At 37.1% G+C, this 14,291-nt stretch overlaps 3 protein-coding genes and 1 non-coding gene across 5 annotated transcripts; 1 reads left to right on the forward strand and 3 right to left on the reverse strand.

Annotated features, from left to right (window-relative positions):
* Window positions 1–90: 90 nt before the first annotated feature.
* Window positions 91–2,771, reverse strand: LOC112777068 (glutathione S-transferase L1). The gene is made up of 10 exons (XM_025821349.3): window positions 2,334–2,771; window positions 2,185–2,256; window positions 1,830–1,890; window positions 1,598–1,684; window positions 1,398–1,499; window positions 1,078–1,177; window positions 924–1,000; window positions 730–837; window positions 456–536; window positions 91–361 (listed from the first exon to the last, which is right to left on the reverse strand). Exons 1-10 carry the CDS (start codon window positions 2,525–2,527, stop codon window positions 350–352), a joined length of 894 nt encoding a protein of 297 aa, XP_025677134.1. The 5' UTR covers window positions 2,528–2,771; the 3' UTR covers window positions 91–349.
* A 919-nt stretch (window positions 2,772–3,690) lies between these two features.
* Window positions 3,691–3,783, forward strand: TRNAY-GUA (transfer RNA tyrosine (anticodon GUA)). Its single transcript has 2 exons — window positions 3,691–3,727; window positions 3,748–3,783. It is a non-coding gene; the product is annotated as a tRNA-Tyr (tRNA).
* Window positions 3,784–6,309: 2,526 nt separating this feature from the next.
* On the reverse strand, window positions 6,310–10,425 carry LOC112777066 (probable protein phosphatase 2C 38). Of its 2 annotated transcripts, none has more exons than XM_025821346.3 (5): window positions 8,997–10,425; window positions 8,174–8,699; window positions 7,651–8,018; window positions 6,938–7,174; window positions 6,310–6,845 (listed from the first exon to the last, which is right to left on the reverse strand). In XM_025821346.3, exons 2-5 carry the CDS (start codon window positions 8,490–8,492, stop codon window positions 6,597–6,599), a joined length of 1,173 nt encoding a protein of 390 aa, XP_025677131.1. In that variant the 5' UTR covers window positions 8,493–8,699; window positions 8,997–10,425; the 3' UTR covers window positions 6,310–6,596. The 2 variants fall into 2 exon arrangements, with proteins under 2 accessions (XP_025677131.1, XP_025677132.1); XM_025821347.2 differs by having other exon boundaries at window positions 8,174–8,517; window positions 8,997–9,614.
* Window positions 10,426–10,989: 564 nt separating this feature from the next.
* Window positions 10,990–13,620, reverse strand: LOC112777069 (protein TONNEAU 1a). The gene is made up of 8 exons (XM_025821350.2): window positions 13,364–13,620; window positions 13,040–13,172; window positions 12,792–12,880; window positions 12,573–12,692; window positions 11,735–11,832; window positions 11,575–11,600; window positions 11,342–11,498; window positions 10,990–11,196 (listed from the first exon to the last, which is right to left on the reverse strand). Exons 1-8 carry the CDS (start codon window positions 13,448–13,450, stop codon window positions 11,145–11,147), a joined length of 762 nt encoding a protein of 253 aa, XP_025677135.1. The 5' UTR covers window positions 13,451–13,620; the 3' UTR covers window positions 10,990–11,144.
* Window positions 13,621–14,291: the final 671 nt, after the last annotated feature.

The following is a 14,291-nucleotide window of genomic DNA, read 5'->3' on the forward strand; positions in this document are numbered from 1 at the left end:
ATTTTACTTGTGCTCTAAATGTCATGCACCGCACTTGTTATTTATTCTCTCGCTTGAACAGATTCATCAGTATATGACATGGATGTGGGATGCTAGAAATGCTCGTAATTCACTTTGATTTATCTTAGAAACTCATAATTTTACATGGAAGATAATGACAAACGACCATGGTACTGATGGAAGTTACTACCATCTTCACCTTTCACGTATGATAGATTCAAAGGTGGGCCATATTTAGTGAAAGAAACAACTTGATTACATAAGCAGTCTATCTATAATGAACGCTTATTCCGTAATCAATCTTGGTACTCAAGTATTGAGTCATATTCTGCCACCAAAAAGATTGGATTCATATATTGGCCTACAGATAAGAATGGATAAATGAAAGCATTTCAGTTTAAAAGCCTTGTGAATTCAGAATGTTAGGTGTAGAGTAGAGTTGAGTCTTATGGTACCAGGAAGCGTCTCTTGTAACTTTCAACAAGCTCCTTGGGATTAGAGCGAGTTATTTTGTAGCCATCAATGTTGTTCATTGCCTGTAACCAACATAGATTCAGATTTGCTGTGTCAAACATAATGTGATAAGACTCAGTTTTCTAAGTAGTTAATTCAATGAATTGCATATGCTAAACCAAAAGTGAAATTAAGATATAGTTGGATCGCAGAATCATGACAAACATAACAGCGCAAAAGCACAATATCATAATTGAAAATGTATGGATGCTCTACCTCCATCCATGCCGCTAGATTAGGCCTGCCAAAGCCAATATCATAATTCTTAACATCCATAAGAAATAGCTGAAATCTTTCAATGAAAGGAGCATATGCTATATCCACCTGAAGTTTACAGAAAATAATTTGATTAGTTCAAGTCAAATTGAAGATGGGAAGAATACAACAAAATCAAGGTAAATCATACTTACAAGACTGAATTGGCCAAGGAAGAAAGGCCCATCATCATATTTGGAGAGAACAGTTTCAATGTAATCAAATGCAGTGCCTAGAGCAATTTAACATGTTAGCATTATTTATTCAGCAAATCAGCATCATCAATAAACAAAGCAAGTATCATCTTACAAGCTTCTGTCACATCATCTCCTTTAAATGAAGAAACAACAGTCTTATAAAATGTGTCAGTGTAAGATAGCAACTCTTCAGCAAACTCCATAGCAGGACCCTGTTGATCAATACGGGTTTATATTTTCAGATACATTTCAAGTATGCCAGGAACTAACATGTTTCATTAGTTTTAGCCGTTAATTTAGTCATAAAATATATACATAGTTGATATCATCGGCAAAACCACTGAAGCACCTTAGTTCCTCACATACCTGAAACACTTCCTATATTTTCGGACCTGAAAACAAACATCATGGTGGAAAAAGCTTGTATCTTACACTACTAGGGGAAAGAGAGGGCCCTTCAAAGTGACTATCAATATATTTAATCAGATCAAGACTTTCTCCCCTGACTTCATTTTTGTGTTCCAAAGCTGGAACCTGGATTTCACTTGACATCAAAACATCACTATTAGAATGTGTTACACTTAGTTTGCAATTTGCACAACACATACAAATAAAGATGAGTATCATATGACCTTGTTGGGTGGGTAGACTTTGTCCTTATACCAGGAAGGTCTATCTTTTAAATCAATAGGAACCAATTGTATCTTGTCCTGCAATCCCTGCTTCCAAACAAATATGAAAAACCAGACAACTATATTATCTACTAGTATTGTAACAAAACACTAAACCTCTTCCAAATGTTTTGAGTGTGTCACATAACAATGGTAACAAGAATAATATGAAAATGGAGATCTTATTAGCAACCTTACAGTTACGAGTGATCCATACACGTTGTGCATACGGACAGGTGTAGGAGATATACAACCTTCAGCCACACATAAATAAATAAATAAATAAACAAAAGCAAAATAGAAAGATGTCCTTTATCACACTAATCAATCGTTAATTTAGCTATAAATATGTGTTATTTTATATATTTTCAACATATATTTATATTGTGACTAATTTTTGGTATACCCGTATCATAGTTCATCACAGGAGCAATGAAACAAACAGATAGTGTGTATAAAGAGAATCCCATGAAAACAAAAACCCCAATAAAAAAAGTTTCAATTTTTATTTTATTTTCTGGTGGAGAAGATGAAAGAGAGCAAGAAACCTTGTAGCTCCATCAACCATGGAAGGTGGGGGCGAAGTTGAAGTAAGGGGTGTTGGAAGAACTTCTTGCACCCTTCAAAAACAGCAAGTTTAGAAATAAGTACTACACACCCATAAAAATTGAAAGCAGAAACACTGAGAATTAAGTACCCAGTTGCCACAGCACAAAAATTTCTTGTGGTGTTAAGTAGTGGCCGAAGCTGAAGCTTATTGGGTGAAAACCCAAAAGGGAAAGGAGTGCTTGTGCTTGAGAATTTGATTGCAATGCAAGTGAAGTGAGGTTCTGGTGTTATAGTGCCAAATCCAGGAAACACACGAGTGGGAATGGGTGTGGGTATAGCCATTCATGCAATGCTGAATTGAACTCAACTGAACTGAACTGAAATGGGGCAAGCTCAATTCTAGTTGTTAAAAACATGAACACGTGCCACTATCCAAAATTCTAAGCCACCCGAAAACTACAATTTATAAACATGAAAGTTTTCAATGATGAACGAATGAAATTAGTTTTTGTGTGACAAAAGTAATTAAAAATAATAGTATTTTTCATCTATTATTATTCTTTGCATTTTTTTAATTTTTTTGGTCAACATTATTCCTTCTCCTTTTTTATCTTTTATGAAATAATTGAACTTTCGTAATCAAAGAAACAAAGTTACAAACAAAAAATAGTTAATTTAATATCCATTACAAAATAATACATATAAATAAAGTATACATGCATGTAAAATAGATACTACAAAATAAATACTTATATTTAAGGTAAAGTGGTTATTTACATAAAAATATTTAGGTTTAATTATTCTGTTAGTCTCTGTAATTTCGTAAAATTTTTAATTAGGTCCCTATACTTTTTTTCGTTTTAATTGAGTCATTGTACAAATTTTTTTTAATTGAGTTCCTATATTTTTTTTTTTCTTTTATTTGAATTCCTGTATCAATTTTTTCTTTTAGTTGGGTCCCTATACAATTAAGCCAATTATTATAAAAAATGACTTAATTGGAAAAAAATTTGGTGCAGAGATCCAATTAAAAGAAAAAAAAATATAAAAACCTAATTAAAAATTACGCAAAACTATAAAAACCAATAGAATAATTAAACCAAATATTTATATACAAAGATAATAACTGAAAGTCGTATAATAATTTAATATATTTGATTAAATTTTTTAATACAATACATCTTAATATCTGATTGATCATCTAACACATAATCTTGTAGGGTATCTTTCTTCAAAACTCAATTGTAATACTACTTCCAAACCTATTTCTATACTATACAAGTATACATTGATAGACCATGCTACCCTAATACTTAGAGATATCCACCTGTTTTTTTTTTTTTTTGGTATTATCCACTTATGGTTTTATTATTGCACATCAATCTCTGTTTGTGGAACACCTATTATTCTGTGCTATATTAAATTCATAAACTAAATTTGGTCATATTTCAACAGGGCCAATTTAATGGGCTTTTAAATGTATTTCTAAAACCATGTGTTCAATTCCGACCTTAGCTCAGTTGGTAGAGCGGAGGACTGTAGTGGTTCATATCCGACAGGTAATCCTTAGGTCGCTGGTTCGAATCCGGCAGGTCGGACATTTATTTTTTTTCCCAAAAAAACAAAACTAACACTTAGGGGATGGCAAGCGGACAACTACGTCCCCCAAATCTTTTTTTTTTTAATTTTTAAATTAACAAATATTAAAATCTTTATAATTATAAATATATAATAAATATAATCATAAACCAAGTTTTTTGGAAGAATAAATGACCATTTGTATTCATGAGAGATAAAAACGTTGACATTTGTACTCATGAAAGCTCGAAACTAATCTTGTACTCATGATAGATGCTGTCCGTGTGACAAAAGTGTCCTGACTTGGATCTGAGTTTGGTTCGTGGGTTTCCGAACCTACGTGGCACTCCCAAACCTCCCCCCCCCCAAATCTGAGCCAACCATTCACTATCATCATCTTCATCTTCTTCACCATCACCATCACCATAACCTCCATCACCATCACCTCAGCACTGCCATAGCCACCTCCCTTCACCACAACCTCCGGCGACAACTCACACCGCCGTCCCCCTTTCTCTTCTTCTTCCCCTCTTCTCACCTCCGTTGAGCCCAGAAACCACAGCGCCAGCTCCTCCTCTCCGCCAAACAGATGCGACACCCAACCTTCTCCGCAGCGTCCTTACGGCGTTCCAACCCGTCACCACTCCCCTGTCCGAACCCTACCTCCTCCAAAGCTCCCAGCAGCATCAGACAAGCCAAAATTTTCAAACAGCAGCATGAATCAAAACAGCAAAATTTTTAAACACCAGTATGAATCAAAACAAACCTAAATCCACTAACATGCATTTCTAACTAACCAAATTAAGCAAAATGAACTAAAAGCAATACAATGAAAGAAACAGAACTCAGAAAAAAATGCAGGGGATGGAAGACACAGGGAAAAACGGAAGGGATGGAAGACACAGGGGCTGCACCCTGTTCTGGTCGTTCCATGGGAGAACGGGAAACGGGGCTGGAATCGCGACGGTGTTAGGCTGGTTCGCGATGGTGAGACGGGATGACAGAGAAGGAAGAAGAAAGGGGGAAAGGGGCTCATCGTCGGTGTCGCTGTGGCTCGTCGACGGCGCGGCGGTTTGGCCAGTGAGAGAGAGGGCGGAGAAGGTGGCCGGTTCGTTGGTGTGACTGAGGAAGACAGAGAACACGCAAAGGGGAAAAAAGGGAAGAGGGTTGCGGTGGCTCGTAGAGGCCGACGGTGATGGTTGGCGGAGCTAGGGTTCGAACAGGGAAGTGGTGACGGGTTGGAATGCCGTAAGGACGCTGCGGAGAAGGTTGGGTGTCGCGGCTGTTTGGTGGCAGACGAGAGGAGACCCAGGAATGGAGAAGGTGGCCGCTGCCGCTCTGGGCTTTGGTGGAGAGGAGGAGCTGGCGCTGTGGTTTCTGGGTTGAGCGGAGGTGAGAAGAGGGGAAGAAGAAGAGAAAGGGGTGCGGCGGTGTGGGTTGTCGCCGGAGGTTGTGGTGAAGGGAGGTGGCTGTGGCGGTGCTGAGGTGATGGTGATGGAGGTTATGGAGATTATGGTGATGGTGATGGTGAAGAAGATGAAGATGATGATGGGGAATGGTTGGCTCAGATTTTGGGGGGCGGGGTTTGGGAGTGCCACATAGGTTCGGAAACCCACGAACCAAGCTCAGATCCAAGTCAGGGCACTTTTGTCACACGGACAACATCTATCATGTGTACAAGATTAGTTTCGAGCTTTCATGGTTACAAATATCAGCGTTTTCATCTCTCATGGGTACAAATGGTCATTTATTCTTTTTTGGAATAAAATAATAAAATTAACATTGTCTAAAGTTAAATATTATCTAAAATATATAATTAAACATTTATAAGTTTAGAACATAATCAATCAAACGTAAAACATAATCCAAAACATTAAATTAGAATATCTGTAAAAAAACCCTAAGCCCGGCGGGAAGCCCGTCCCGTCCCGCCAAAACCTACAGTTTAAGCGGTGTAAGTTAGGCAGGTTTTTGATGTGTGGTGGTCTCAATTTTCTAGCCCAACTCGCTTTTTTTGGCAGGTTATGCGGGCCGGTCCGGTGGGTTTAGGCCCGTTTGCCACCCCTACTGTAACACTGTACCGACACAAGATAAATTCCAGTTGACAAAACTAACCAAAACCTAAAATACTATTTATAATTTACAAATTACTCCTTCTTAAATTATTTTATCACTCCTATTTATTATACAATTTTAAAATAAATACTTTTATGATAACTTTTCAAATACAAAATAACTTATTTATAAGTTATTTTTAACATAAATCCTTATGTTTTAAGTTTTTTTTTTTTCAAAAAAACTTAATTAAGTTGTTTATCCAATGAACTTGTATAAAAGGATATGTGCTTGATAGCTTCTTCTGCACAAAACTTCCTTTTATACTAGCAGATTATGATTGTATATTTGTATGCAGTTTTATTTTTATTCTTCCAAAAGATGTTCATAATATATCATCATATACTGCAGAAGTCTGCATTAAGCCAAATTAGTTTGATGCTTGAATCACATTAATCAGTTTTCCATCATCATAGTTTAACAATTATACCTAAAGGAACCCTGCAAGTGGTGCAACATTTAGTTTCTGAACTCTCAAGACAAATCAAAGTTCTAGTTATAATAATGACAATGGTGCCATGTGTTCATGAATAAGAAATTCTAAATGGAAAAGGGAAAAAATGAATGAGAAGAATCTCTTTGTTGGATTGAATCTATAATCCCAGATAGGGAAGGAACAAAGAGAAGGAAAAAATTAGCCTTTTGCACACAAGTATATATATTGATAGATGGTGGCTCCAATTGACATAAACATCATTTGAAAAAAAAATTTCATGAACTAGCCATCTACAAGACCAAGACCAATAAGACCACTACCACTATAACCACCACCTCTGACTGAAACCATAGGGCTGCTCCAATTATCACGGCTTATTAAATGGGAATCAAGGAACAAAACTATGACTGTGATGTCGTCGTGGAAATGTCTCCTCACCCCTCTCTCAATCTTCTGCAAGTCTGAGTATCTCATTTCTCTCTTCTTTGCAGCTTCACAAAGTGCTGTTTTGATGAGTCTCCTTGCTACTCCCTGTAGTCATGGACAGCATTAGAGTCATATTTACAAGATTGGAATCACTCAACCATGAAAAATAATTACACAACTGAATTAGAAAATCCTACATTGCGCGGACAGCTCTGGACAATGTTAACTGCTTCTTGATTGCTCATATGCTCCCATAATCCGTCTGAAGCAAATATAAGAAACTGATCTCCCGGTTCGAGTTTTTGCACTGTTACTGCTGGTTCGGCTTTAAGGATTGGCTCCTCAAAGGGTTGAGCAAGCCTAAATTTTGGCAACAATGGTGGTTTGTTAAACTCTGCCTTTTTTAGATAGGCGTCGCCAATGGATCTTGAAATCTATAATAAACAAATAATCCGTCAATTCTATATTATGCAAAAGAAGCTTTTGCTAACTCAGAAAACATTAATTGACAGTTGACAGAGATTTCAAACCATAATGACTACTATAAACGATTAAGCAAATTGAGTTTCAATGGACTTTAAGCAATAGTATGATTCATGTCATCATCAATGGATTGGATCATCCACTGACCCTTGAACATGATAATCCATTAATCCTCAAACTAAGTTCTGGTTGTTTCCTAGCCTTGATGTCATAACCTGCTACAATGCCTACTTAAGAATTTAAGAAATTTAGGAGCATTATGCAACTATAGACATCAGAAGCATTATCAATGAACACCAATTAAGAACAAAGTAGAAATATGAAAAAGGTCAACTACATGGAGTGGAAATGCCATGGTTAAATTTTTATTTCGGAAACTGCACATTTGAAATGTGTATATGATGCTGAAAAACAGAATGAAACTCACCTGAATCAGACCCTTCACACGCCAGACCTGGTGCTTCATAACTACAATCTGTGGATCATCAGGATGCAACGAGCGCAACTCGTCTCTGACAGATTCGCAGCTAGCATTGTGCTCAGAGGATAACTGAATAGCTTTAATATCTTTCGTAGCCTCATCCACCCTAGCTAACACTGCTCTAGAGTCTCCTGCATTTGCAACATAGAGCACCCCGCTACATATTATGCCAATCAAACAACAGGATCCAACAGAGGCTAGCTGCGGCTTGATTTGCCACTGCTTCCTTACAACAGACAGAAATTCCTCTTCTGTTGCCAAGAATGCTTTATTGATAACGTCAGCCGACATTCCATGATTTTCTGAGGTAAATTCTGCAAATTAAGAACAACCACTAAGTTGGTAGAATGAATTGTCTTGCAAGAAAAGTCACTATAGATAAGTTTTTTGATATTCTTATGCCTCTAGGCCCCTTAGCTGCAAATAAAAAAAGTACCATCCCCATCCAAAAGAGTGGAGAACAACTTACTCTTAACATTTTTAAACAGACGTTCGTTCACGAACTGGGCAGCTTCTGGACCTCCATGGCCATCATAGATACCAACAAAAGTTCCATGAGGATTCGTTGTGAGCGAGCTTATGGGGCCTGATTCAAGTTGGCTTTGATCCTCCAACAAATTGTTTGCCTGAATAACTGCCATGGAGAATTCCCCATTAGCATGTCTTCCTGAATCTTTGTACCAAAGCAAACCATCATATTCACCATTTGCATCCCCATTCCCATTCTGAACATCAGATGGCCTCCAACAAGGAGCGACAATTCGCCTAAACGTAGCTGATACAACCATCCCTTACATAATCTCAACCATACAACTGAGCAACAAATTGTTCATCAAAGAAAAGTCAATGATAAAATGGCAAAGTCCTAGTTTCCTATCTATAACTGAACCCAAGTTACAAGCTCCAGAAATCAAATGCCTACTAATGAATGAACACTGACACCATGATACATTAAAGTGGAAACTATCAAGGACGTTATTTCCAATGTCCAAAACCTGCGCAAGGATTTGAGATCAGAATCAATACAAGGACCCCTAATCTATATGACTATATCAGATAAATCCATAATGTGGGTTTTCATCATTCACTTTGAAATTTAACAACTATCAACCATTTTTCTGCTATAAAGGATCAAATTGAAACATGGGCGGCTCTTGGAATTTCACAAACAAGATTTCAACCCAATAAAAATGTTTAAAAGAAAATGTGATTTAGTTTCGAGATCGAGAGAACTCAATAGAAACATGTGCAAGAAACAAAAACATAACTTTTAGCATATCATTTCATAGTACCTTAGACAGAAAATTTAGTACTTTGCCAACTCCTGACGCATTAGAAAAACATCAACTGCTAACAGCCCAATATCATTATCATCGTACCGAAGGTTATTAAGGTTTGGAGAGTTCTGATGAAAGAGGGTGTCAGAAAGTTGATGCCTTGATCTGTGGATTTGAGAAATAGTGTGGTTCTTTTTTTCCTTTTCCTTTTTTTCTTTGTTGTGTAATTAGGTGCGGGTTGAAGCCATAAAAAGAGAATTAGAAAAGAAAGAAAAATGGACTCGGTTTGAAATCCATGGTGGTGGGGGAATTTCCTAAGGGGAATTTGGATTTTGGGGTTGGTTGGCAGTTTTTGGTTTTCTAATTTTTAATGTCTTCGTTGGAATGGGATTTTGACTTTGACTCTCAACTAACTAACCACCATTTTAGGCAACTTTCCCTCTTCTTCCTTAAATTAGTGTGTAGGTTGAAACTTCCTCTCCTCTACAACGTAACTGACTCAGCTTTGTCCCCAAAAATCTCACTCTCCTTTCTGCTGCTTTCTATTTTTGAACATGTCTTGTGTTGCAAAAAGAAACACCCCATGTCTTCACGAGGAGCAAGGGTTGCTTTTATTCTTTTCTGTACAGCTCTATTTTTAGTATATGTATTCTGTAATACTTATAGAATAGAAATAAAAGTTCAAATAACTTATCACGTATGATCTGAAACGTCATACATATCATTGTATCTGATAACCTTTTCTGATAAATGAATCAAAATATAAATGCTATTAAATGTAGGGTGGTATTTAAGTGGTATGTGTAAAACACCTAATTTTGGAAAATATATGAAATTTAGATATTCTAAAGTGAGAAAATTGGTAAATTGGTAAAGTGAGGAGTTAAGTATCAATGATTTTATAACTTTCATGAACACTATCTTAATTGAAGAGAGATTAACTCCTCACTATACTACTTTACTAACTTTTTCACCTTAGATGATCTTGATCTAAATGTACATATGATAAGCAATAAAAAGGATATTATTACACAGCATGCACAATATAATTGCAATTGCAAGGGCAGCATTCAACCATGAATCACAAGCAAAGCAGAAAAAATTGAGATTTTACGTGAAATCGAAAATGTAAATTAAGAACGTAAAACGTAAAATCTTAACAAAATTTAAATCGTAAAATCATCAGACTTAATACAAATTTCATAAAATCAATAGACTTATTTAAAGTCGTAATATCAGAAGATTTTAAGAGTTAAATCGAGATTTTAGCTACTATGATCACAAGGCAGCTGACAGTTGTGGTGCATAACAATATTAGTTAGGAAGACCTTCTTTCTACTATGTGATGCGAGAATATGGCGGCTACAATGCACATAAGGAAACAAGTAACTTCGTAATGAATGAGGTTGCATCTAGTGAGTAACACCTGCTGTCAAATTAGACCATTTTGCCATGGTTGTTCTTAAATTAGTTTTTGTCATGAGATGCCAAGTTCAGCTTCGATACTTCCAATAATATTTAATTGATTGATTCCTTGGACCACCTAAGACGGCCTTAATTAGTTGCACTCTCAGCATCCGTTTTCATGCTAACAAAAGCAAATAGTTGGACACTAGCTGTAGCAAACCAAGCAGAGGTCAACAGCACGTGTTCAACCTAACCGACACTACTCAATGTAACAGTATATCATGCCCCGGATATCGATAACGCACGACTAGTATACTAAATATCAACCTCAGCGAACCAACATCGCGGTAACATCATGATAATAGTATTTCTCATTTCATCCTCTGAGAATTTCTATCCCAGTAAATAAGTGACAAGAGGAAACGAAAACCTAATCCTTTCAAAGCAATACAGAAAAATATGGAGCTACAAAGGTCGGTTCGGTTCAAGCTTTCACTCAATTAGTCACCACTTTTTGTTTTCCTTTTATATATATTTTTTAGGGGAAGACATGATCTATCATCACACTAAGACAACTCTCAAATATATGCTAGATGGGAACTTTGGAGGAGAAGCTCATACAAAGCACTAAATCACATCACGATTACATAATCTTACATAAAAACAGGCTCATTCAATCAATCACTAAGAAGCTAAATATTCAAAATACACAGTAAAATACAGGAGCAGCTTGCAAATATGCAGCAATGTCTGTCCCTACACGTGATCAGCCCTGCCATCATCTTCACCGATCCCATCACCAGCATGCCTGCAGTTCGAACACAATGAGAAAATATTATTGCTTCGAATTCCATCTGAACAAAAAGCTGATATGATGTTTTAAAATCTGAAACCCAAATGAATTGTTGAGCAATTACAAGAGAAGAACAAAAAAGAATTGCATCAGAACCAACCTCCAAGAAGATGTTAGATTCCGAGCCTTCCTGTCCAAATGAAGATTTTCCAGTGCACTTGAGGCTTGAATTACACCCTCAGGAAGTTCATCACTGTCATATCGCCAATTGTACTCATCCATCCTATATGCAGACGTCGAGGATCCTCCTCTTCTATCTGAAAGCCAGAATTTAAATTATAGAAAATTTCAAGCACCCAAATGAAGGTAAAAGTCAATCAGAGAAATAGTCACCGGATGCCTGCGATGAAGGAACAGCCCTGAAACAAACATTTTTATTACTTAATAATTCACTTGAGAATAAAGACAAGGCAAGGTAGGAGCACCAAACAAAACAATGACAATAGAAGGTAATGTTTAACCAACTCGTATAGAAACATGGTCAATTATGCACCTTCCCAGCGGTGGCAAGCCACCGGCAACAGATGATGAAGAAGGCCTTCGCATGTTTCGGGAGTCTGAGTTTGGCAAAGCCCGTGCCTGGGATAGATTCTGTAAAGAAAAATTAATATTGCTATTTATATCAAAAGCCAATACAATCTTGCAAGCAACAATACAAGTAAAAATTAAAGGTCTACTGGTTTGAAATCATTTGTTTTTAAAATGGCACAAGAAAAATGAAAATTTCACACACATTCAATAGAAAGCAGCAACAACCATGTGAACCATTTTAGGCAAATATCTGATTTATAATGACATGGGTGCAAGCACACTGCACACTAGATTCAGGGGTTTATTACACCACCAAAAGATTCGGTGATTTAATCCAGGAAGCCCTTTATCCCATCCCATCCTATCTATACTCTCAAATGCCAAGGACATTTCTGAAAATTGTGAAAAATACTTGGCCAAATTTAACTTACAGCCTATATGCCATCATCTCCTCAATCTACAAATATCAAGTTCCATAACCCTAAATTTCATGTTTACCATTCATAACTAAAACCATTAACCCAACCTAAGGAACCTATGACATTTCAGCAAAACATTTATTGGATTGGGGTCTGGGGTCCTCCAATTTAGAGTTATTGCGCTACAAGCAGCATATAACAGAGTACCAAAAACGCATTCTTAGCTCAATCAGGACAAACAAATATAGTACTTTTTATTCCAAGAATTCAGCGTCCAAGGCCTAAATTAATTAAAGGAGACATCATCTACAAACTTAAGCTGAAAAGTAAGAATCAAGCAAAAACAAAGAACAATATCATGAATGCAACTAATTGAAAGACCTCAAATCTCAAGAATCCTTCAAGCACATCCAAGAGTAGAGGGCTATCTCCATTTCTGTTGAGGTCGTATCCATTTTTGCTACTAAATTCTTTCAGCTCAGCCTTCCAAAAATCCTTTTCCTGCAAAGATATATGCAGCCAACCAAAATAGATCACAACGGGACTTTAACAAGAAACAACATGAGAAACAATGCGGATGAATTAGGATAGTGTGATTACCAAATTACATTCTGGAAGGTAAACCTTCAACGTGTGATTGAGTTGCGCCCAGTCTAGGTATTCACAAATAAGCGCAGTAAGGAGTCTACCTGCACGGCACCGCACGGCGGGGTTCCGGTGAGTTGTAAGTAGGTAGGATTTTTATGGCAGAAAATGAAAATCAAATCTGGTTCTGGTAACAGCGGAATTGACGCCCATTTTGAATAATACGTAGAATAGAATGGTGAAAAGCATGAATCAAACCGAACCTGAGGGAGAAGCGTGAAGCTGTTTGGCTCGATCGTTGCAGCTACCAAGCAATGCAGGAGGCAACGCAGGTTCCTTCTCGATTACCCGATCCTCCTCTTCGATAGCCTCAAAAACGCTTGCTCTGAGTTCAGCCTGAAATTGAAACAGACGTAATTAACCCTAAGTAAGAGTCTAGTGAAGGAAATGCAATTGGATTTGGATGGATCTATGTCCACGAACAAAATTACGAAACCCTAGTGAAGGAAGTGGTGGAAATAGAATTGGGAAAGGGAAGAAAGAAAGAGAGAGAGGGGAAACCCTAGAAAGGGAAAATAGAAAAATACGCGGATCCTGGCGAGGACGCCTTTCTTCTCGAGGGTGCGCGTAACGAGTGTCTTCAGGTCCATCATTTCGCGAGTATAGTCATCCATTTTCTCTCTTCCTTCTTGCGCCCCCTCCCTCTGCACCAATTTCAAGTGCTTCTGTTTCTTCTTCTTCCGCTTCTTCTTCCTTTTTTCTTTGGTTCCCCCTTTCAAGTTTCTTCTTCTCAGCCTCAACTACACGTTCTGTCGAGTGCGCCAGACAAACAGAATTGGAGCTCAAGCTCATTGTCTTTTGGGCTATTATTAACTATGGCCCATTTCCTATTATCATATAATTGGGCCTTTCATTGCGTTTTGGTGCTCAGGCCTTTTCTCGGCCCAGTAACAGATAAAAAGTCTCCGAGCGTGTGTGGTTTTGGGTTGGACCCCCAGCCCTTACCTGTGTCCAAAAACAAACACTTTACACTTTCTCTTATACATAAAATATTTAAACATAAGATTATTTTTAATTCTTTTAAAAAATTATTATTATTTTTTCGCAAAAATTCATCCAAACAAATCATTAATGTTAAAATATTTTATATAAAATATCTTTTTAAATAAATTTTATAAACAAATAGAGTAAATGTCCAAAATGGTCCCTTAAATTCAAATCGGTATTCAATTCAGTCCTTGATTTTTCTAAATGACCAAATAAATCCCTAAAATTCAGAAACGTGCATCTCCGTTAGTCCCTCTTAGAATTGCCGTCTTAACGTTGCTGATGTGGAACGTTAACTGCCATGTGGGCATTCCATTAAACGACGTCGTTGGAATAGTGGGTGCCCTAAGTCTGTAAAACGACGTCGTTTGAAATAACATCTTCTCCCCCTTTGAATAAACAATTGTTGTTGGTCCCCCCTTCCACTTCAACGTTTCCCACCAAAACTTCAGAAAAGCTTTCTCTTCT

This window comes from Arachis hypogaea, chromosome 19, assembly GCF_003086295.3.
Source record: "Arachis hypogaea cultivar Tifrunner chromosome 19, arahy.Tifrunner.gnm2.J5K5, whole genome shotgun sequence".
NCBI lineage: Eukaryota > Viridiplantae > Streptophyta > Magnoliopsida > Fabales > Fabaceae > Arachis > Arachis hypogaea.

Bases quoted from the DNA above. Each gene is read 5' to 3' on its own strand.
- LOC112777068 (XM_025821349.3), bottom strand. From the start codon at position 2,527: ATGGCTATACCCACACCCATTCCCACTCGTGTGTTTCCTGGATTTGGC. The intron at 1,500-1,597 runs GTCATATGATAC...AGTGAAATCCAG, and splicing joins AAGTCTACCCACCCAACAAG to GTTCCAGCTTTGGAACACAA. The intron at 1,001-1,077 runs GTAAGATGATAC...AAATTGCTCTAG, and splicing joins AGATGATGTGACAGAAGCTT to GCACTGCATTTGATTACATT.
- LOC112777066 (XM_025821346.3), bottom strand. From the start codon at position 8,492: ATGGTTGTATCAGCTACGTTTAGGCGAATTGTCGCTCCTTGTTGGAGG. The intron at 7,175-7,650 runs GTGAGTTTCATT...TGTTTATTATAG, and splicing joins GTGTGAAGGGTCTGATTCAG to ATTTCAAGATCCATTGGCGA. The intron at 6,846-6,937 runs GTAGGATTTTCT...CCATGACTACAG, and splicing joins TCCAGAGCTGTCCGCGCAAT to GGAGTAGCAAGGAGACTCAT.
- LOC112777069 (XM_025821350.2), bottom strand. From the start codon at position 13,450: ATGGATGACTATACTCGCGAAATGATGGACCTGAAGACACTCGTTACG. The intron at 12,881-13,039 runs GTTCGGTTTGAT...GGTGCCGTGCAG, and splicing joins GCTTCACGCTTCTCCCTCAG to GTAGACTCCTTACTGCGCTT. The intron at 11,499-11,574 runs GTGACTATTTCT...TCTGGCTTTCAG, and splicing joins TCCTTCATCGCAGGCATCCG to ATAGAAGAGGAGGATCCTCG.